This window comes from Hyperolius riggenbachi, chromosome 2 (assembly GCF_040937935.1).
Source record: "Hyperolius riggenbachi isolate aHypRig1 chromosome 2, aHypRig1.pri, whole genome shotgun sequence".
Taxonomy (NCBI): Eukaryota; Metazoa; Chordata; class Amphibia; order Anura; family Hyperoliidae; genus Hyperolius; species Hyperolius riggenbachi.
Window position 1 is genome coordinate 145,244,893 of NC_090647.1, and position 22,760 is coordinate 145,267,652.

Below are 22,760 nucleotides of genomic sequence, written 5' to 3' on the forward strand. Positions count from 1 at the left end.
AGGATTCATCAACAGTATTTTTTGGCACTGGCTTCATTTCTACCCCGCTACATCAGACAATGCATTCATTTGAGGCTGGTTGGTTTACTTTTCTTCATGTTAAGCCTCATCTACACGCGCAGATGAGGCTGCGATCCGGCGTCTCGATTAGCCGCCGGATCGCCTCTTCCGCGTGCCCGCCGCGTCCCCGCATTCGATTCCCCGCATATCTTCCGCTCGATTCCCTGCCATTGTCCCCTCGCGGGGAGCGAGCAGGGAATCGGCGGAAGCAAGATCCGTCCTGTTGGATCTTATCAATCGAGCCGCATTAGCGGCTCGATTGATAAGGAGCATCGCGGCCGCATCTACGCGTGTAGATGCGGCTTTAAGGTGCATACACACGTCTTATTCAAACCAAGTCGTTCAGACTCCTTGTACATACAGACTACAGAACGTTTGAAATGCTAATTACAGCTAATTTACATGTTTGATTGGTCAATGGACTGGATAGAACAATGGACTAGATCAAATGCCTGAGCAAACGACTTGTTTTTTTTTAAGTCTATAAAGGCCCGTACACACGCCGGACTGGAGGCAACGACGGGTCCGTCGTCACCTCCCGCTGGGTGGGCATTCCAACGACAGTCCGGCGTGTGTACGCACTGTCGGCGGACTGATACAGCGGTTTCTGAGCGATCCGCCGGGCAAAGCGACAGGGGACATAAGACCACTGAGTGAAGCCTCAATTGGCTCCTGAGTCTTCCCTTTCTTTAGTCCAACGTTGTTGTGACAGCGCTCCTCTGACGACCTAAACAAATAAACACAGCCGCCTATAGTGCATTAATGTAATACAAATCAGCGATATAGCAATACACTCAGCGATATAGCAATACACTCCACCCAACACGTGCATAGGTGACAACAGTGAGTTCCACTCTCAGTGAAATATAGCCCCTTTGGTATAGCAGCTCACCAGATGGACACCACCTCAGATTCCAGGTGGGTCTAATGCGTGGCCTTCAAGCGGCTAACTATAGATCACAGCCTCCACACTTCAATGTAAACAGCCTCCACACTTTGTTTGGTAGTAGAAAAAGGCTCCAGGTTTAATTGCACATATCCACATGTAAAACAATAAAAAATACACATAGCGTAATCCAATTTTTAAAAAACAGAAATGGCCCGCGCAATATAGCGCACTCACTCAGGTAGATGTATCATAAGCATCTCGGGCATCAGCCCACCAATAACGCTCTCCTTGTTTACAGCGGCCGCTGTAAACAAAGTGTGGAGGCTGTGATCTATAGTTAGCCGCTTGAAGGCCACGCATTAGACCCACCTGGAATCTGAGGTGGTGTCCATCTGGTGAGCTGCTATACCAAAGGGGCTATATTTCACTGAGAGTGGAACTCACTGTTGTCACCTATGCACGTGTTGGGTGGAGTGTATTGCTATATCGCTGAGTGTATTGCTATATCGCTGATTTGTATTACATTAATGCACTATAGGCGACTGTGTTTATTTGTTTAGGTCGTCAGAGGAGCGCTGTCACAACAACGTTGGACTTTTGATACAGGACTTGTGGTAGCGAATACTCATTTAGATAATTCTACATTTGGCTGGCGCAGTTCCTGTTTTATGATATATTCCCTTTCTTTAGGTAAGAATCATTTTGTACCAGAGTTTCGGCTCGGGTACACTTTGAAGGAAACCAGAAAGAAACTTTTTCCGCTGTCCTCCACTGTATGCAGCTCCGGTACCGTGTCCCGTAACTTCCAGCCGTGGGCAGTCTGCGCAAGAGAAATGCGTCCTCTACGCATCTCTCCGACATCCACCGCGCACTTCCTCTTGCGTGACTGGAGGAAGTTGTGGGACCCAGTACCGGAGCTGCAGCTAGCGGAGGACAGCGGCGTGGGAGCGATTCATGTACATGGGGCTGGAGGAAGCCCCAGGTATGTATAAAAAAAATGTTCTTTAAAGACTCTGAAGTCTCCCTAAAATGAGGTTTTTATTTTAAAAACCTCATTAACATTATAGTCCGACCTAAAATGCAGCAGAACCGCGGCTGAAAACCCCCTCAATCACCCCAAACTCACGGGGGGTACAGGGCAGGCAAAATCCACGACTTTCTTGGCCGTGGATTTTGCTGCCGCCTCTATGCGCGTTAATCAGCGCATATCTCCACCTCTCCCCCGCCCCTCTCAGTGAAGGAAGACTGAGAGGGGCGGGGGAGAGGCGGCGATCGACGCTGATTGACGCGCATAGAGGCAGAGCTGCGCTGCCTCTATGTGGAAGTTGCCTCCTTGTACCCCCATGAGTTTGGGGCGATCGAGGGTTTTCAGCCGCGGTTATTCGGCATTTTAAGTCTGGACTATAATGTTAATGAAGTTTTTAAAATAAAAACCTCATTATAGGGAGACTTCAGAGTCTCTTTAAGCTCTGTTACACAGGCCCGGCCTTAGACTTTTTGCCGCCTGAGGCAATCCTTAAAGAAATCGCCACCCCCCCCAGCCATGGGTGTGGGGGGGCCACCCGAGCTGGAGGGGATAGCAGGCAGGAAGGGGGTATTGGGCCTGGCGGCGGAGAGGGGGTCGGACTCCCCCCTCCCTCGCCTGGGCCCCCCGTCCTCCGCTTCCCTCCATCTTTAAAAAGTTACGTTGCTGCCTGCAGCTATTGTAAGAGACAACGGGCGGGGATCACTCACCTCCGGTGTAGCAGGAAGTGACGTCAGTGGAGTGCAGGCTGGAACGAGGAAGAGGTGAGTGATCCCCGCCCGTTGCCTCTTACAATAGCTGCAGGCAGCAGCGTAACTTTTTAAAGCTGGAGGGGAGCGGAGGACGGGGGACCCAGGCGAGGGAGGGGGGGGGGGGGGGGGGGGGTTCCGACCCCCCTCCCCGCCGCTAGGCCAAATACCCCCTTCCTCCCCGCTATCCCCTCCAGCTCGGGCGGCCCCCCACACCCACGGACGGGCGGGTGCCGCCCCCCCATAAGTGCCGCCTGAGGCAAAAGTTTCACCCCGCCTCATGGGCGGGCCGGCCCTGCTGTTACACTTAAGTACTACCAATTACTGACTGGGAACAGCAGCCCTTCAAATATTATAATATCTCGCTACCTTCTTTTTCCACTAGCCACGATTGCACTGCTATCCATCATGTATGAGCGCAAATGCACCAAAATCATGCAGGCCAGCAATTGTGATTTGGGGAAACGCTAAATGTACTATTGGAAATAGAGCACCGCATCAACATGTTATTGCAATGCTCTTGCCATGGCACAATGTAGGCAAATCACCTTCTGAAGCGGATCGCAGCTAGTGGAAAAGAGCCCTTAGGGCTCTACTTTACTAGGAAATGCGATCACAATCGTGCGATCACGTTCCCTCCTAATAACTACTGCGAGTTTAAAAGGAATACTGTAGGGTGGTCGGGGGAAAATGAGCTGAACTTACCCAGGGCTTCTAAGGGTCCCCCGCAAACATCCTGTGCCCGCGCAGCTACTCACTGATGCTCTGGCCCAGCCTCCGGTTCACTTCTGGAATTTCAGACTTTTAAGTCTGAAAACCACTGCGCCTGTGTTGCCATGTCCTCGCACCCGCTGATGTCACCAGGAGCGTACTGCGCAGGCATACTGAGTCATACCTGAGTCACAGAGTCATACCTGGCGCCTTTGTTACAAAGGCGCCAGGTGTAACTGACATACTGCTGTTGTGTACTCCTACCCTTACTGCCTGATGAAGCGCGTATAGACCTGCGAAACTAGTTGTGATTAACCCTTGGAGTGTACCAATAAATATACCTTTGTTGAATACACAGCTTGTGGTGTCTGCTTGAAGGAGGCAAGTCCACCACCACTGCCTCCTAAGCATTTTTAAATATTGATTTTAAATATTGATTTTATTCTTTTGGCGCCTCTGTTCATTTTACAATACGTTATACATCCACCCTTGGTGGAGGGGGATACCCCTTTTTCTTCACGTCTACAGAGAGCGATTTCTTAATCCTGAGTGAGGACAAGTTAATCTCCTCACCTGCCTATACAGTGGTTGCCTGGAGGTAACCCTGGTTTGTGAGTAAACATTTTACTCTCTCATCATATCAATTGCCTTGACTTACTACACTATATTGGGCTCTGGGTTCTCTTTTTACATATGACTTGAATACAGGTTACTGGCTTCTAGTGAGTACAAATCACCTGTGTGTTCCTGCTGGAACCCATTGGAGGACCAATTGATCAGGGTTGCTATCCCTGACTCCAGTTCCTCAAACCCAGCTAACCCACACAGAGATCTGCATAAAGAATTCTAGAAAGTTATTATATTAACTCTGATCCTCCGAGTACTCTTCAGGTACAGAGGCTGAGATTATCACCAGTAACAAATAAAGTCAGTAGGACTTTCAGTGTGTCCAGGATGAAAGTGAACAGCCGGTTATGTAAACACATTTTGGAATCTGTTGTTCCTAAGCAAAAACGGTATGGAATCTTACTCTCACTACTCCTTCCACAGCTTCTGAAATAGAACTTGAGTGGAAATACATGAAAGCTTTGTCTTATAACATCATTCTGAAGTTAGTTGAACTTTTTAACTTCTCCCTCATCCACCCAAGCAGACAGAAAGCACACTTCAGAAAGCTATTATATTACACAACTAGAGTGGGTATCCTGCCATCTGACATACAAAACTAGATCAAAAGCTTTAGGAGAGCTGGTCACATGTCACACACTAATTACTGTAAAAAAAAAAAAAAAAAAAAAAAAGTGTGAAATACAGTAGAGTCTCAGTTACTCTGCACTGGCGGAGATCGGCTGATGCCGAATAAGTGTGCTTTCTGGTTGCATAAGACTCAATGTTAAAAATAGGCCTAGCTAATACAGAACTATACCCCACTCTGAATGCGTATCATGAACTCTGTATTCAATATTAAAATACAGTAACTGAAAGGGAGCCATGGAACCCAGTCTAAACGCAACAGAATCCACAAACAGCCTATGAAGTTGGCCTTCATCACTTTGAGTACTGCCGGCGATATGTGCTAGTCGGGTGAAACTTCTGGTTAGTTGAGTTCCGGATAACCAGCACCCTGCTGTACAACAATTTTTTGAGCTAGACATGCTGGTCTAATACAAGTTTGGGGAGCAGTAACACTTGATTTTTATAGAAGATCATACCTTACCATTAGGCCTGGGGCCCACTTGCAGCAACTGGCAATCTGTGGCAATGGGTAAAGTGCTGCAACAGTGGAACCCTAAGAAGGCGATTCCATAGCATTGTTGCAATCGCAGCGCTGCCTGCAGCATTTTTGTGAAAACAACTGCAAGTGCCCACCACCTACCAATTAAAGTAAGCCAATTACAGCATGCTGGAAAGTATAAGAACCAAATGTAAGCCAAAAGAAACATGTGTATTCAAGCATTCACAATGTAAAGAATTTATCAAAACTGTAATTTTATTGGAGACATGAATAACCTTAAAACAGGTGGGGAGGGGAGGGGGGGGGGGGGGGGGAGAAAGACACCTTGTGGGCCCATACCAATGGACACATGCTAGTAATTCTTAATTGAGCTAGCAGAATTCCCCTGAGAAGAGTTTATGATAAACCCTTACAAGGCTCATATGAACTTCAAATAATGTGCTGTATTCTCAGACAAATGATTAAAGTGCCCGTGCTAATACCGGTGCATAACAAAACAATAAGAATAAATGTTCAAGTAGTGCAATGTGAAGAATCAAGGCCATGGCAGTGTGAACCTGACGAAAAATTTGCAACCATGAGGTTAAAACCATACAAACCCAACTAGTCCTAAATGAGAAAAAGCGGGGGAAAAACTACTTATGAAGCAGTATCATAATCCTTCATGTGTGGCGTGGTCCGCTGACCACTTCGTCAGAAGAGCAATATAAAATAATGCTACTTAGCCATTGCAGAAATCACAAGTGACTCCCAAAATTGGAAAAGCACCGCTAGTGGGCCCCAGACCCAAAAGTAACGCAAATCTAGAGACATGACTAACTGGGTCCAATTATTCTTTATCTTCCTTTGTAAATTATAAAAATTCCTTAAAGCTGGCGAGTTAAACCAGTAAGTGAAGCTCCAAACATAACATTTTCATTTGTGACAATTACACTTTCTCTGTAGAAAACAGAATATATATATTTTTTTTTTTTAAAAGCAAGCAAAAGTAAATCTAAAATCAACTTACCTGATAATTGACATCAGCTCCATTGTTGACTAGCAGCTCCAAGCACAGTGCCCCATTTGTGGAAACAGCAGCAAAGTGCAGAGGGGTGAAACCTTTCTCATTGGGCTGATTGACATTAGAGCCATAGTTGACCAATTCATTGGCCACAGCATCCTGTCCCATGTAACAGGCAATGTGTAGGGCAGTGTTCCCGTAGCAATTGGGCTCATCAATCTGATCGAGACATTTAGAATTTTAAGTTGCATCTAGTATCTGCACACATTCAAACATGAACTAATCTATAAATTTAGACAAGCATTAAAAACATTGCACAGTTTCTCTGTTCGATAGTAATTACTTGAGCAACAATGTAAATGGTTTCAGTACATACATAAGATAGAGGCATTGTCTAACATTAAGCGATGGTTCAGACTGGCGTTCTGCAGTGCTAAACAGACCGTGGCACAAGGTAGTCTGAGCGCTGTCCATTCAAGTGAATGGACAGCGCCGGCACAATGATTTACAGTCATTTCACAAACACCATGTTCCGATCCTGATTTTTCACATTTCAAGCGATCCTGGAAGCTACATGTGTTAACTTACCAACGGCGCTGCTCCATGGCCCCTGTCTAACAGGGCATCCACCTTGCAGCTTTCAATTATGCAGTTCAGAGTGCTTGCATCCAGTGCTTCCTTGGCCGGATGCCAGGAGATGGTGTCCCTGGCTGCAGGTGCATGCCAGAAGATGTAGTCATTACATCATCCAGGAATAAAAGATTAATGAGTACATCTCCCAGCATGCACTAGAGGCTGAAGACAAACTTCCTGGCATGTGGCCGTGCATGCACAGAACATCACGAGCACTATGAACCACGACATTGAGGCTGCAAGATGGATGCCCTAGTAGAGACAGGGGCCATGGAGCAGCACCATAGGCAAGTTAATTTAACGCTGCCCCTCCCCACAGATAATTTACGATTTCCATATTTTTACATTAAAAAGGTGCTCAGGTAGCTTTAAGCATCTCTACACACCATTCCTCCAGCATTACATTAGAATCTAATGTGTCCTTTGTGACTCTGAGGAGGTAGAGTAGACTAATCGTTCACAGAAAGTAGGTAGAGAGCAACATTAAGCCCCACCAATCTTACCCAGTGAAGCAAAGACCCATGCTGACAGCTCGCATTTCAGATTAATGAAGCAGCTAAGGGAGGTGTGAAATGAAAATGTTGGACTTATTTGGGCTTAAAAGTATTGAACCCTGCAAGGGCTTGCCTGTAATCATATAGAAGAACATTTTGTGATCATTCCCTAGTAAAATAAAATAACTGTATTTTTTGGACCAAAAGTGGGAATAAAAAGTCACTGCGTCTTATAGTCCAAATGTAGGGAGTTCCTGACTTGTGAACACCTGTCAATACGAACCTCCAACCCGCCTCAATGTCGGGGACTCCCTGTACTGTGCCCATGCAGAGGAGGACACAGGGGGACACAGTTGGACACAAGGAGGGCAGAGGACGACACGGAGACAAGCAGTACAAGGGGGCATGGGGTACAGAGGGGGCATAATCCACAAGATGCCCCTTCACCATGGATTCCCCAGGTTTCGTATATATATTTTTTCCCCTTGGTTCTTGTCCTCTAAACCTAGATGCGTCTAATTGGTCCGAAAAATACGGTAAATTACAAAATACGGTAATACAAAAGTATCACTCTTACCTCAACACCCAGTTTCAGTAAATACTTCACAATATCAATCCTCCCACTAGAAGCAGCTACATGGAGAGGAGTGTAACCGTCTTTATCCTTCGACATGGCATCAGCTCCCCAAGAAATCAACAGCTTCGTAATCTCCAGATGTCCTGGAGGAAGAAAAAATAAATAAATAAAAAGTGTAAAAGGCTGTTAAAGTGGAATATAACCCTGCATTTCAACTTTGCTCTAAAACATTATTTACAGTATATTATATGCAACCAGCATTGGAAGGGTTACACACAGCTTTAAAGTTCCTGGAGATTTCTGCAGACACATCCGAAGCTGACAAAGATACATTTTGTTTACATAAATGTATCTAAGTGTTGAATGTGACTCACTCTCTCAGGAGCTGGAGGACAGCCAAAGAGTGTAACATTTCTCAATAGATACATATAACTAAATAGAATGTATCAATCTGAACTTCTGCATATCTCTCCCGGAACCTAAACCTCTGTGTTTAACCCTTCCAATGCTGGTCTAGTAAAAAAATAAAAAAAAAATAAAATGCTTTTTGCATAGAATATGCTGTAAATAATGTTTTAGAACAAAGTTGAAATGCAGGGTTATATTCCGCTTTAAGTTAACAGTGATGCATTTCCCACAAATGTTAACACAATATGTAACAAAAGTGCACGTTTTAAAGATAACCTTAAGGCCCCGTTCACACTTGCGTTTTGGCAAGTAAACGGACCGGATCCTGACCTGATCCTGATCAGAACCGTACGGTTCCGATCCGGATCCGGTCCGTTTGTATCAGGCATGCATCAGGCTGCCATCCGGATCCGTGGGCAAAAAATAGTTAAATATAAATAAAAAAAATGTTCGGGTCAGCAGAAGGTGCACCTGGTGCACATGTACAATCAGGTTCCTCCGCTGTAGGCATCACCTCCACCTCCGATATTCTGCCAAACAGCTCCAGCACGTCTGTCACTGCTGCTCCACTCCAGACATGCTTGGCCCATGTGTCCCCATCCGAAATGGCCGCTTGGATACGCATAGGAAGTGGGGTAGAACGTCAGGTTTTTGTAGGCAGTGTGTTCTGTGCCTTCCGTTTCTCATTGGTTTCTGTGTTCCTGATGGTGCTGTCAGGCTCAGGTCAGGCTCCGGTCAGGATGCGTGGGCCGGAGATCCGGACACAAAAAATAGCGCATGTTGGAAAAGAGCCCGGAGTCCGGATCCGGTCCGGCTCCGTACTGTACGGAACGTACGTATGTGAACGTCCGCATAGCCTTTGCATTGCTATGCGGAACGTACGTTCCGTTTGTACAGTATGCGGTCCGGATCAGATCTGGAAAATCCGGATAGAGAACGCTAATGTGAACTGGGCCTAAGTTAAAAAAAAAAAAAAAAAATATGAGATGAGCTCACCTGGGGCTTCCCTCAGCCCCCTGTACAGGCCGGGAACGCGAACAATCACTCGCGTTCCCATGCCTGTCGGCGACGGCGAAACCGGAAGTCGTCGCCGGCGGGTCCAGAGGCATCGGAGCGGAGCTGCGAGGGCACCGATCGGCTGCAGGGGGCTGAGGGAAGCCCCAGGTGAGTTCATCTTTTTTTTTATGCCTTTAGGTTCACTTTAAAAGGAACCTTAACTGAGAGTGATATGGATGTTTCCTGTTAAACAATACCAGTTGCATGGCAGTCCAGCTGATCTCTGTGGCTGCAATAGTGGCTGAATCACACCCTGAAACAAGCATGCAGCTAATCCAGTCTGACTTCAGTCAGAGCACCTGATCTGCATGCTTGTTGAGGGGCTGTGGCTAAAAGTATTAGAGACACAGGATCAGCAGGCGATTCAGGCAACTGGTATTATTTTAAAAGGAAAAAGCTATATCCTTCTCAGTTTAGGTTCCCTTTAAGTAAACCAGAGCTGGCATAAAACTGAGATTTGATACTCACCCGCGGCTTCCTCCAGCAGCGTAAACACGGCAAAGTCCCTCGCCATCTTCCCGCTGTCTGCCGTTTATCGGCAATCAGCTCAAGTAACTGGCTCAGTCATGCCAGTCCGGGTCTACTGCGCATGCGTGGGAGGTCTGCGCATGTGCAGCAGACCCAATTGAGCCAGTTACTGGGGCTGATCGCGCATAAATGACAGACCAAGGGAGGATTGCAAGGGACTCAGACGTGTTTATGCTGCTGAAGGAAACCACGGGTGAGTATCAATTCTTTTTACACCAGCTCTGGTACCCTTTAAAAGGATGTCTAAAGATTCACTGAAAAGAAACGCAAGCCCACACTTAATGGGTTTTAATGCATTGCAATGCATTTTTTTTTCTCCATAGCAGTGCATTGAGAAAAAGCTTCAGTTTTTCAGTGAATATAGTGCAAAAGAGGCCATAGGGAAACAGACGCTGGCTGCACGTCAGCTGCCCTTTCCGTTACAACTGACAGCAACTAGTGTAAAAAGGACCCCAAGGGCCCGTTTCCACTTGTGCTGACCTTTGTGCTGAAGCCAGTCTGCATCATAATCCCTCTAGCCAAGCCATGCACTAAGGGGATTCGGACGGATTGCCCATGAAAATGCTGCAGGCACGTTTTTTCCCCTGCACGCAAATTCGGAAGAAGCCAATATCAATGGTCTGCAATTCCCTGTCTGAATTTGCGGGTGGGGAAATGCTGTGAATCATCGTAATGGAAACAAGCCCTAAATGAAGATAAATTAAGCATTTGAGAAGAATATCTGGTGAATTATTAAGCAAAGATATCTGCATGTGATCTCTTATTACAGTGATAAAACACAAGTACTACCACTCAATGACAGCATGAATAACTGTTACATGACACTCACCCAGGTATGATGCATATATGATGGGGTGCCGCTCCTTCTTGTCACTTACGCTGTGGTGTGCCCTTCTGTTCAGTAACATCAGTACTATCTGGAGAGGGAAAATAGCATGCACAAAATATTTAGTTTTACTGTCTGTACAATAGATTTATAAGAAATACACGGGCTGATAAAGAATGTGTAACGCACCTCTGTGCTGCCACTGAGCACAGCATGATGGAGTACAGTACGTCCTGTGCGATCTGGGGTGTTGATGCTTTTCATCTGTGCCATTAAGGTCTCTGCACATTTCGTTGCTCTGTTGGCTGCAGCAGCATGTAATGGAGTTTGCCAATTCTTGTCCCGAGCATTGACATCTGCTGAATGCTTGACAAGCAGAGACACAGCTCTCTGCAATAGGAAACAATTACCATAATAAATTCTAGTGCCAGAAACTCTCCACACACTGCCTGAAGCACCATAAGAAGAAAGGTCTAGCCAAGCATCTCATGTTAGGATAAAATGAAAACCTGTTAAAAAAATGGAAGAATGGGACTATTGCTCACTTGTTTTAAAAGTGCAGGCTCCAGAGCTGTCCGCCCTACATCGTGTGTTTTGTATAAAGTGAAGTCCATTTAGTTTAGAAATCTCAGAGCCTGCCCCCGCTGTGGTTACGATCCTCGTCGATCGTGCTTCAATGGTCAGGAGTATTGGGCACATGCAATGTTCATAGACTTAACCACTCAACGACCAGCTAACGCCGATAGGCGGCGGCTGGTCGCATGTGGTTTTCCATCCTGTCAGTTCACGGCGGGGGACTCCATGAACAGTCTGCGAGCCTCCGATCACGGCTCGCAAGCTAAATGTAAAAACCCAGGGAAGAAATCCCCGGTGTTTACTGTCACAGCAGCGCCGTAAAGGAGATCGCCGATCCCCGGCCTCTGATTGGCCGGGGATCACCTCTGTCTGATAGGCTGTAGCCTATCAGAGGCGGTACAGGACGGATCACCTTCCTGTACCGCCCATAGAGAGAAGGGGAGGGAGGGAAGGAGAGGGAGGGGCGGGAATAGCGCTGAGGTGGGGGGCTTTGAGGCACCCCCCCGGTACCCACAAATTGGTGGCGGCTATCAGACCCCCAGCAGGACATCCCCCTAATGTGAAAAAAGGGGGGGGGGGAGGGGGGGGGGGGGAAATGGTCTGATCGCCCTGCCTGAAACCAGATCTGTGCTGGGGGCTGAAGAGCCCACCCAGCACAGATCATTAAGAAATCAGCCGGTGCATACGTGGTTTTTAAACTGCACATGCACTGGACACCCCTGGCCACAGAAGCACAAACGAGGATGCACACCATAGCTGCACATGCGCGACTTACAGATCTTTCTAAGGGGGCAACAGCACAACTGGTTGATTGGAACCACAGCGACGGACCTGATATAGACTGTGGGGCGCTGGAAGAAACCTCAGGTAAGTTAAACTGAACTTCTGCCCCTTGCCTTGGGTATCCTTTAAAGGAAAACTGTAGCAAGAGGGATATGAAGGCTGCCATATTTTATTTCCTTTTGAACAGTACCAGTTGCCTGGCATCCTGCTGATCCTCTGCCTCTAATACTTTTAGCCATAGACTCTGAACAAGCATGCAGCAGATCAGAGATTTCTGACATTGTGAATAGAGCCCAATCATTTTCCGCATGCGGAAATGCACTTGCGGTAAATTCCCAACTGAAAAAAGAACATCTTGACATTCACACATTTTTACGCATGGATTTACCACATGCGTAAAAGTGTATGCATGGTTTTCCCGCATGCGTAAAAAATGCGGTAAAAGTCCACAAAAGTCGGAAATTCCCGAAAAAAAAAAAAAAAAAAAAAAAAAGTTCACAAAAAAATATGGCCCCTTATTTCTGACTTAACTACCGATTCTTTTATCATCTACTAGTACTTGGTGATATATTTCGCTTCCCATTGACGTAAATGGAGTCTGGAGCCTTGAGTACGGTTTGCTGGACTTTAATTTTATTTTGGGACAAGTTTTTTTTATTCAATTTTTTTTTTTCACACGCACGGTTTCCACATGTTTACTATGTAATTACGCATGTTTCCCAATTTTTACGCATTGTTCCCGCGTGCAGAACATTTTTAGTGAATGTGGAAAAAATGCGGAAATTATCACTGGTGGTGATGTAGCGGTAAAAAAAAAAATAAAAAAAATATATATCTTACCGCATGTGTGATTGTGAACAGAGCTAATTGTCAGAGCTGACAAGATTAGCCGCATGCTTGTGTTATTTAGATACTAATGCAGACATCTAGATAAGCAGGCTAGCCAGGCCACTGGTATTGTTTAAAATGAAAGAAATATGCAAAATGGCAAATCGAATTGAATCCCAATCGGACATGTCGAATTTAATCGGATCGTAAATAGAATCGTAATAAAATCGCACAAAGAATCGGATCGTGTAGATTGGGCTTAAGGGTTGCTAAGGTTGAGAACAAGAGGCTTTATATTGCAATAATAATGATCATGCAACTGTATACCACATTCTATATTAAAGTACAACCTTTATAAAATACTGCAATTACTCAGAGCTGCTGAAAGGGGATACAACATTTTAAGTAACTATAGTTCAGCCTTTTTCCCTACCTCCCAAGTACTCACTGGCTGTTGATTGCGATTGGAAAATACCTTTGTATTCGGTTTCCCCAGTACCCAAATGGATGCAAACAGATGTTCTATTCTGTAAAGTGCCCATCTACTTTCCCGATACCCTTTGCTAGAACTTCTAGTAAATAATGAAGTAGCAATTCTCAGTAAATGCCACATAGAACTTACCTCATTTCTTGCTGCTGCTGCCCGGTGCAGGGGAGTAAACCAGACCGAATCTTTTGCATTGACATTAGCACCTGAGAAACAAAACTCATTAGGTCAACTTCACTGTACTAGTGTCAAAGGGAAGCAAATTGTTCATTAATATGTAGAATTCTCATAGTAGAATTACTGATATCAGAGGTTCATTTCTTTAAAAAAAACGCACCTGACTTTATTAATAGTTCCATAACTGGGATGTCTCCTAAGTAGGCAGCAGCATGCAGAGGAGTGCGCCTCTCTTGGTCCTGTGAGGGGGAAAGAAAGTTAAAATTCAGACCTAGCCACCTGGCTCAAGAAGGCAAACAGAACAATTTTCTTGACTATGCACCACGTTCTGAGGTGATGCTTTTTACACGCGCACGCACACACACACACACACACACACACACACACACACACACACACACACACACACACACACACACACACACACACACACACACACACACACACACACACACACACACACACACACACACACACACACACACACGTGTAATGTCTGCTCAGATGGTCCGCAGTGATGCGTCTGGAGCCATGTAAATCGCATACCATGGTGCATACAAAACAAAAGCACCACAAACAGTGTAAACAAGCCCTTAAAGGACACCTTAAATGAGGAATATAGAGGCTGCCATATTTATTTCTTTTTAACCACTTGAGGACCACAGGCTTAAGCTACGTATACACATGCGACAACGATCGTTTGTTGTCAACGACGAACAAACTTATAGTTGATGAAAGAACGACCTAAGTAAAGTTAGTTTTAAAAGGTGTGTAACGATCACATCGTTAGAACGAACGTTACATCACGTAAAAGCAACTATTGCGCCTGCGCATAAAAATGAAAAGTTCCATGGAGACATAGTGAAATGCGCATGTCAAGCCTAGTACGAACGACCGTTTCCAACTATGTACTACTTTTGCAAACGATAGTCGTTGAAAAAAAAAAGAATCCGCCAAGCTAGATTGTTCGTTTTTAACAATCTAGCTCGTCTGTCAGACTTAATGGTCGTTGGCTGCTTTTTTTTTTTTTTTTTAAACGATCGTTTCAAACGACTATAGTTGCATGTGTGTACGCACCTTGACACCCACCTAGTGACCAGGCTATTTTTTACAATTCAGTGCTCTGCAGCTTTAACAGCTCGCTGCAGAGCCATACAACTTAGCACACAAGTGGATCCCCCCCCCCTTCCTTTTCTTCCCACCAACAGAGATTTGTGTTGGTGGGCTGCCATTAATATTTTTAATTTTTTTAATTAAAAAACGTAATTTCCTTTAAATTACTTCCTCCCCCTCCCTCCCCCCGAAAGCCAATCCCTGTGATAAGTCTCTCATAGGCAGCAGCCTGTGAGAGCTATCACTCTGTGAGCCGCTCCACAGGACAGCCGAGTGACAGTGCTGTCCCAGTACAGAACTGTAGTAGATCGCAGCGCTGTACAAGTAAAAGTCTGCCAACAACTGTTGACAAAGCGGAGATGCGCGCGCATCCGCACAAACGATCCCCGCTAATCTCCTCCCTCAGGACTTGACGCTTTCCAGCGTTAGGCGGTCCTGGGGGAGCCACCTTGCGACCGCCAATTGGCGTTAGGCAGTCGCAAGGACGTTAAGCAAAACCAGTTGCCTGGCAGACCTGCCAATTTCTTTGGCTGCAGTAGTATCTGGATCACACACCTGAAATAAGCACGCAGCTAATCCAGTCAGACATGTGATCTGCATGCTTGTTCAGAGTCTATGGCTAAAAAGATTAGAGGCAGGGGATCAGCAGGACAGCCAGGTAATGTGCATTGCTGAAAAGGAAATATGGCAGCCTCCATAACCCCTCCCCCTTCAGGTGTCCTTTAACAATTCTCCCATCCTGTAGGTCATTATAAATGCACGTGTAACATAACCTGCACTTGCTTCTTACTACAATAAACTATTTGTCACACTGCTATTTTCTGTAACTTTTTCTTATACCACACATTGGGGATGACGTGCAAGGAATTAACCTCCGCAGCAGCACAGAGGAGGTAGGCAGGGCCATGGAAAGACTAGGTCCCACTTACCAAAATGTTGACATTTTCTTTTTGCCTCAAAAGCAATTTTACTTCATCTACGTTGCGATTGAATATTGCTTGGACCAGTGGATGCTACAGAAAAAGAAGAAAATATTTACATTAGGGAAGAAACTTTATTGCTTAACTAGTTAAAGGTTACGCCATGCAGATACAATAACCTGTCGAGATTTCAAAAGGAACCGCATAACCACAGAAATTTACAGTGCAAATGTAATATGAAAGGCTCAACAGGGCAGAGATCACAAATATAACAAATTAAGCATCACCATTTAACTAGTTCAAAAATAAATAAATAAAATAAAAAATGAAAGTTAAGAAGTGACTATGTAGGGATATGGGCTCTGCAGCTGCAATTACTTTAGATTTGATGAGGAGTTCTATTTTCAGCTACAAGGTACAAGTATGGGTTCCCCGGTTGGACCCTCAGTGGCAAATTTGTTTATGGCCAGCCTTGAGAAGACGCTGTTCATGGACAACGCGGAGTACGTTCGAGATATTCTCGCGTATTACCGCTTTGTTGACGATATTTTGATATTGTGGCAGAGCACGCCTGAACGATTCGGATCTATGGTTGATGCGGCCAATGTTTTCCATCCGACAAATTTACTGCAGAAATTTCCAATACTGCTGTGAATTATTTGGATGTGTTTATTTGTCACGAGGGGAGTTCTTTGTTGACAAAATTGTTCTCAAAACCTACTGAACGAAATAATCTTCTGAGGACGGACAGTTTCCATGCTAATTGTGTAAAGAGGGGGATCCCTAAAGGCCAATTCTTAAGAGCCAAACGGATCTGTTCGTCCTTAGCTGATTATGACAAAGCCTCCAATACATTGATTGAAAAATTTAAAGCAAGAGGTTATGATGTTGAGTCTTTGAGTAAAACTTGCTCGGAGGTTAGACTTTTGGACAGGGACAGGTTAGACAGGCAAGCAGGAAAACCAGTAGACGATCAAATGATCGTATTCCGTTTGTAACTACCTTTTGCCATCAGTCAGATCAGATCAGGGGTATAATCCGCAAACACTGGTCTGTCTTAGGCCCCGTTCACACTGCACGCGTTTCCAGCCGCGTTTTGGAAACGCGTGCAGGTGGCCGACACGCACGACATCAGACATTGCATAGAGTGCAATGTCTGATGTTCACACTGCATGCGTTCCGGACCTGTGCGGTCCGGGAACGCATGCTGCATGCATTTTTTGTAAAAACGCATGGCTGTCCCATTCACTTTTCAGTAATGGGATCAGCCACGCAACGCACACAAACGCGGATGGCGTGCCTTCGTATGCGTTCCGCACGCATGGCCATCCGCGTTTGTGATGTGAACGGGGCCTTACAGTTAGACAGTGAGTATGGTAGGTTGCTTGAACAACCACCATTGTTTGCTTACAAAAAGGGCAGATCGATTGGTGATACTGTGTGTGACTCGGATATACGGAAAATGACGCAAGATGTAGCAGCTCCAACGCGACGTGGTACATTTCCTTGCCTAAACTGCAATTGTTGTAGTTCAATTATAAAAGGCAATTATGTTTTACATCCTCGAACCGGTCAAAAAATGTTTATTACGAACCGTTATTTTTGTTACACGACTTTTGTGGTGTATGGCCTGAAATGTCCATGCGGTCTGGTCTACATCGGTAAGACCAGACGCATGGCTAAATGCAGGATTCAACAGCACAAACAGGCTATCACCAATCATGCCGCAGGCAAAGCGAATTATGACACTCCTGTAGCTAGGCATTTTGTACAGGCTGGGCATGCTGTGTCACAACTGAGGTGGTTTATTATTGATTCCATTCCGCCGCTTAAGAGGGGTGGCAATAGAGACAAGTTGCTTTTACAACGTGAAGCTAAATGGATATGGAGATTCGATTGTGTCTCTCCTAGGGGCCTTAATGAGAACAATAATCTTACCTGCTTTTTGTGAATTTTTTTTACAGGGGGGACTCCACAGAGGAATAACGGACTTGATGCTTCTGTTAGATAAGTCCTTGACTCATTTTATAATATTGTGCAATATTATGTAATAGTTATGAATTTTTGATATGTTTATACACTCATGTTTATTCAGATTTGTCAGGGTAGACATGCACGTGTAGTTCCCTGATTGGTTGTATACACTTTTTTGAATTTTTAGATGTCACTTCCTGGGTGTGGGGTATTTAATGCTCTGTGTTGATGGTGGGCGGTACACCTGATGAAGGGCTCCGCCCGAAACATGTGTTATCGCTTGCTCCAATACAGCTTGTCGCTGCATACAGCTGAGTGTCGTGTCTTTTTTGATGTATTGGCAGTGTGGCTGCGTAATCTACAGCCTCTTTATCTCTAAGCAAATAGACTGATGCCTCATGTTTACACAATACAACACTGGTGGTTGTGCATTTATGTTGGCACTATATAAATACAAACCATATTAATTTATACATCAACATGCAGTATCTGTGTTGGGCCTGGATCCCACTAGCAGGGCTTTTCTAAGCACTTGTGATTTGTAAAGCGCTTGCTAATGTATTTTTTTTTTTTTTTTTTTTTTTTAAGAAATCACATCCCTCAAGTGGGATCACACCTATGGCATTACGTTAGCAAGAGCTTTTCAAATCACAAGCACTCAGAACAATCACTGTTAGTGGGTCCCAGACCTTGCTGTCCATTGCAGTGCTGATCCCATTCAGTGACCATGAATGAAAAAGCACTGTGTAAAGGCATGCAGCAGCGTTTTACCATGATGCACTGCTGTGCAATAAGCAAAAGGTAACATCAGACAGTGCAGGTAAAGGTTCTTTACCACGTGCCTCTGAAGAAGCTTTTCTAAGCGAAACAGCTGTCAGGCCTCCCCTCACCCACACTGTACACCCCGCTGTGTCGAACCGTGGATTAAAGGTACATTTTGCATTGCTTCAGTGCCTCGTCTTTCTCCTCATTGCATACCACACTGTCTGTTCCCGGGAGCACGCTGCAAGATGGAGTACAGTATCCAGGTTACCCTATGACCTCCCTACCCGCAACTAGTGCCAGTCTATTTCTCTCTTATTGCTACATCAAAGTAGTGTCTGAAAAAGCTGTGAAATCAGCAGAGCATCAATTTCTTTGTTTTCAGAATATGAACTGGCTGTACTGGATTAAAAATGACCTGCCCTGTGTCAAAGTTCAAATAAGCTTAAAGAGAACCCGAGGTGTGTTTAAAGAATGTTATCTGCATACAGAGGCTGGATCTGCCTATACAGCCAAACCTCTGTTGCTATCCCAAACCCCGCTAAGGTCCCCCTGCACTCTGCAATCCCTCATAAATCACAGCCATGCTGTGAGGCTGTGTTTACATCTGTAGTGTCAGTCTCAGCTGCTCCTCCGCCTCCTGCATAGCTCCGGTCCCTGCCCCCGTCCCTTCCCTCCAATCAGCAGGGAGGGAAGGGATGCAGGCGGGGACTGGAGTTCTGCAGGAGGCGGGGAGAGCAGCAGACTGACAGTATAGAGATAAACACAGCCAGCTCTGACAAGCTGTGTGTCAGCAGCGTTGCTGTGATTTATGAGGGATTGCAGAGTGCAGGGGGACCTTAGGGGGGTTTGGGATAGCAACAGAGGCTGGGCTGTATAGGCAGATCCAGCCTCTGTATGCAGATAATATTCTTCAAACCCACCTCGGATTCTCTTTAAGCAGCGTGACTGTGGACTATTCAGCTTCGCTTTATAAAAGGGAAGGTTCACGGTGGCTGTTAAAAAAATAAAAATGCCCATCCACTTACCTGGGGCTTCCTCCAGCCCGTGGCAGCCAGGACGTGCCCTCGGCGCCGCTCCGCAGGCTCCCGGTCCCCTCCGGTGGCCGACCCGACCTGGCTAGGCCGGGCTCTTCTGCGTTTCAAAATGCGCCTCACGGGGGCGCGCTGACATCATCGGACGTCCTCCGGGCTGTACTGCGCAGGCGCAGTAGTTCTGCGCCTGCGCAGAACAGCCCGGAGGACGTCCGATGACGTCAGCGCGCCCCCGTGAGGCGCATTTTGAAACGCAGAAGAGCCCGACCTGGCAGCAGGCCTGGCCGGGTCGGCCACCGGGAGCCTGCGGAGCGGCGCCGAGGGCACGTCCTGGCTGCCACGGGCTGGAGGAAGCCCCAGGTAAGTGGATGGGCATTTTTATTTTTTTAACAGCCACCGTGAACCTTCCCTTTAAAGGACACCCCAACTGAAATGTGAGATGAGATAGACATGTGTAAGTACAGTGCCTAGCACACAGATAACTATGCTGTGTTCCTTTTTTTCTTTCTCTGCCTGAAAGAGTTAAATATCAGGTATGCAAGTGGCTGACTCAGTCCTGACTCAGACAGGAAGTGACCACAGTGTGGCCCTCACTGAAATTTCAACTATAAAACACTTTCCTAGCAGAAAATGGCTTCTGAGAGCAAGAAAGAGGTAAAAAAGGGGAATTTCTTATCAGTGAGGGTCACACTGTAGTCACTTCCTGTCTGAGTCAGGACTGAGTCAGCCACTTACATACCTGATATTTAACTCTTTCAGGCAGAGAAAGAAAAAAAGGAACACAGCATAGTTATCTGTGTGCTAGGCACTGTACATACACATGTCTATCTCATTATGTCACATTTCAGTTGGGGTATCCTTTAAAGACAGAAGGTAAGTGGGAGAAGAACAGCCTGTAGTTGCAGAGAAGTGCAGAAATCACAACTTTGGCAGTGGAGAGCAATATAGCACACTATATTCACTGCTGATATTTCATGACAATGTATGGAGGACTGAGGAGTTGGAGTCAGAGCAATTTTGGGTACCTGGAGTCGGTTTCATAAACTGAGGCGTTGGATGATTTTTGTACCAAATGCACAGCCCTGGGAACCTTAACACAAACAAACAAAATAATATGAGTTTCACTTACCTGGGGCATCTACCAGCCCCTCGCAGTCACTCACGTCTCCTCCGGTCCCCCACCGTCAGCTAGTTTGATTTTTGCTGACTGAGTTGGCAGGCTGCCACGCGCACCTTTACACACGTTCCCGCAGGTGCAGGACGCCATCGCGGACAGCAACACGTATCTTTATACGCGTTGTGCGTCTAAAGATACACGTTGCCGTCCACGATATAGCATCCTGCACCAGCGGGAACGTGTGTAAAGGTACGCGTGGCAGCCTGCCAACTCTGAGTCAGCAAAAACAAAACTAGCCGACGGCGGGGGACCGGAGGAGCCGTGAGTGACTGCGAGGGCACAGGATGGCTGCGGGGGGCTGGTAGATGCCCCTGGTAAGTGAAACTTTTTTGTTTGAGTTAAGGTTCACCTTAAAGGTCTTCCGAGGCCAAATAGAAAAAAAAAAGTTAAATACCTGCATCATATTTGAAGGCACAGAGGACGCCGTCTGCGCCTTCCGCCGGGTCCCCGCAGCTCAATAGCCCCCCAGGCCGGCTCCCGACCTCACGCCCAGGGTCGCCGGGCTCTCCTGCCTCTACAAACATGGGTGCATGAGCTGGCTACGGCTGCGCAGTTCGCATAGCCGCAAGTGCAGCTGTTCAGCCGCACTCGCTGCTATGCGGACTGCGCAGCCGCGGCCAGCTCATGCGGCGGAGCGGCACAGAGAGTGCAGACGGCGTCCTCCGTGCCTTCAAATATGATGCAGGCATTTAACTTTTTTTTTTTTTTTTATTTGGCCTCGGAAGTCCTTTAAAAAGAGAACCTGAACTGAAAATAAAAAGTCAAAATAACCATACACAGGTCATACTTACATCCTGTGTAGTCTACTCAATCTCTTTCTCCTCTCCTGCTTCCCATCAATGGATTTCTCCGTCCTCCATTTTAAAAATGGCCATTACACCCTAACAGCTTCCCGGTCAGCACATTGTTGAACTGTATTCAGCCACTTGAGCCATAGGGAAACATGGACATTACCTTGCACATTCAGTTTTAACTGACAGCTGCTAATATATAACTGACAGCAACTGGTATATTTCAGTTCTGACAAAATATTGCCAGAATTGGAAGGGATCACTGTAAGAAGAAAATGGTGAGGCTTTGAGAGGAACTGACGGTGAGGTTAGTATGTACCGTAATATTCATTTACAGCAACGTCATAGGTTTGCTTTAAATAATTTTCCTTGCTTCAGGTTCCCTTTAAGGAGTCAGAGTAATTTAGGGTACCTGGAGTCGGTGGTTTTATAAATTGAGGAGTTGGAGTTGAAGTCGGATAATTTTTATACGGACTCCACAGCCCTGGATTTTTGTACCAAATCCATATCCTTTGTAAAAATTCTAAGGCGTCGAAATCGAGGAGTCGGAGTAATTTTGGGTACCTGGAGTCGGCGTTTTCATAAACTGAGGAGTTGGATGATTTTTGTACCGACTTCACAGCCCTGAATGGATGATGTCCTGAGAACAGGAGTACCTGGTTCATGATACTGTAGCTGGGCAGATACTGATGGAATTTGTCTCCTACTCAATGGCAACTAGTGTGTTTAAAGTAGATACAAAACAATGGCATGGCAATGTGGAGATGTGCACGGCAAAAATTAAAATAGGAAAAAAAAAAAAAAAAAAGGGGGACACCGAGAGCCCACTATAGTGTAGTATGCACTGGTAATTGGAGTAAATGCAGTATACTCACCAGGGTTGTGGAGTCGGAGTAATTCTGGGTACCCGGAGTCAGATGATTTTTGTACAAAATCCACAGCCCTGGTAAGTAGACTAAGGAGTGGGAGTCATTTTGGGTCCCCGGAGTGGGAGGTTTCATAAACGGAGGAGTAGGAGTTGGAAGATTTTTGTACTGACTCCACAGCCCTGATACTCACAAGTCAGGGTTACCACATAGGCAACCACTGTATAGGCAGGTGGGGAGACTAGACCTGTCCCCACTCAGGATTAAGAAGTCGCTCTCTGTAGATTAAGGAAAAAAGGGGCAACACCCCTCCACCAAGGGTGGATAAGTATAATGTGGTATGGATACAAAGGCGCCAGAAGGATAAAAAGATCTAAAACGTTTAAAGTGAGGAGGTAGTGGTGGACTTACCTCCTCCGGGCAGACAAGAAAATGTCGATCAATTTTCAGCAGCAGCTCCGTCCTAGACCCCGGCGATGACGTGAGGCCTGTTCTGCGCCTGCACGAGCGGCGCTGTCAATCACCGCCACGTGGACCGGTGCGGACTGCGCAGGCGCAGTAGTTCTGTGCCTGCGCAGT

The 22,760-nt window shown here is 46.0% G+C and overlaps 1 protein-coding gene across 2 annotated transcripts in view; it reads right to left on the reverse strand.

The window, feature by feature from the left end:
- ANKRD52 (ankyrin repeat domain 52) overlaps positions 1-22,760 on the reverse strand; it is a 71,389-nt gene that overhangs the window by 45,665 nt on the left and 2,964 nt on the right. For both annotated transcript variants that reach the window (XM_068267640.1, XM_068267639.1), the window contains exons 2-8: positions 15,587-15,670; positions 13,705-13,783; positions 13,503-13,573; positions 10,883-11,083; positions 10,697-10,784; positions 7,876-8,018; positions 6,178-6,390 (exon numbers count right to left, since the gene is read on the reverse strand). In XM_068267640.1, the coding sequence (XP_068123741.1) occupies positions 6,178-6,390; positions 7,876-8,018; positions 10,697-10,784; positions 10,883-11,083; positions 13,503-13,573; positions 13,705-13,783; positions 15,587-15,670 (879 nt within the window). The remainder of the gene's footprint in view (positions 1-6,177; positions 6,391-7,875; positions 8,019-10,696; positions 10,785-10,882; positions 11,084-13,502; positions 13,574-13,704; positions 13,784-15,586; positions 15,671-22,760) is intronic.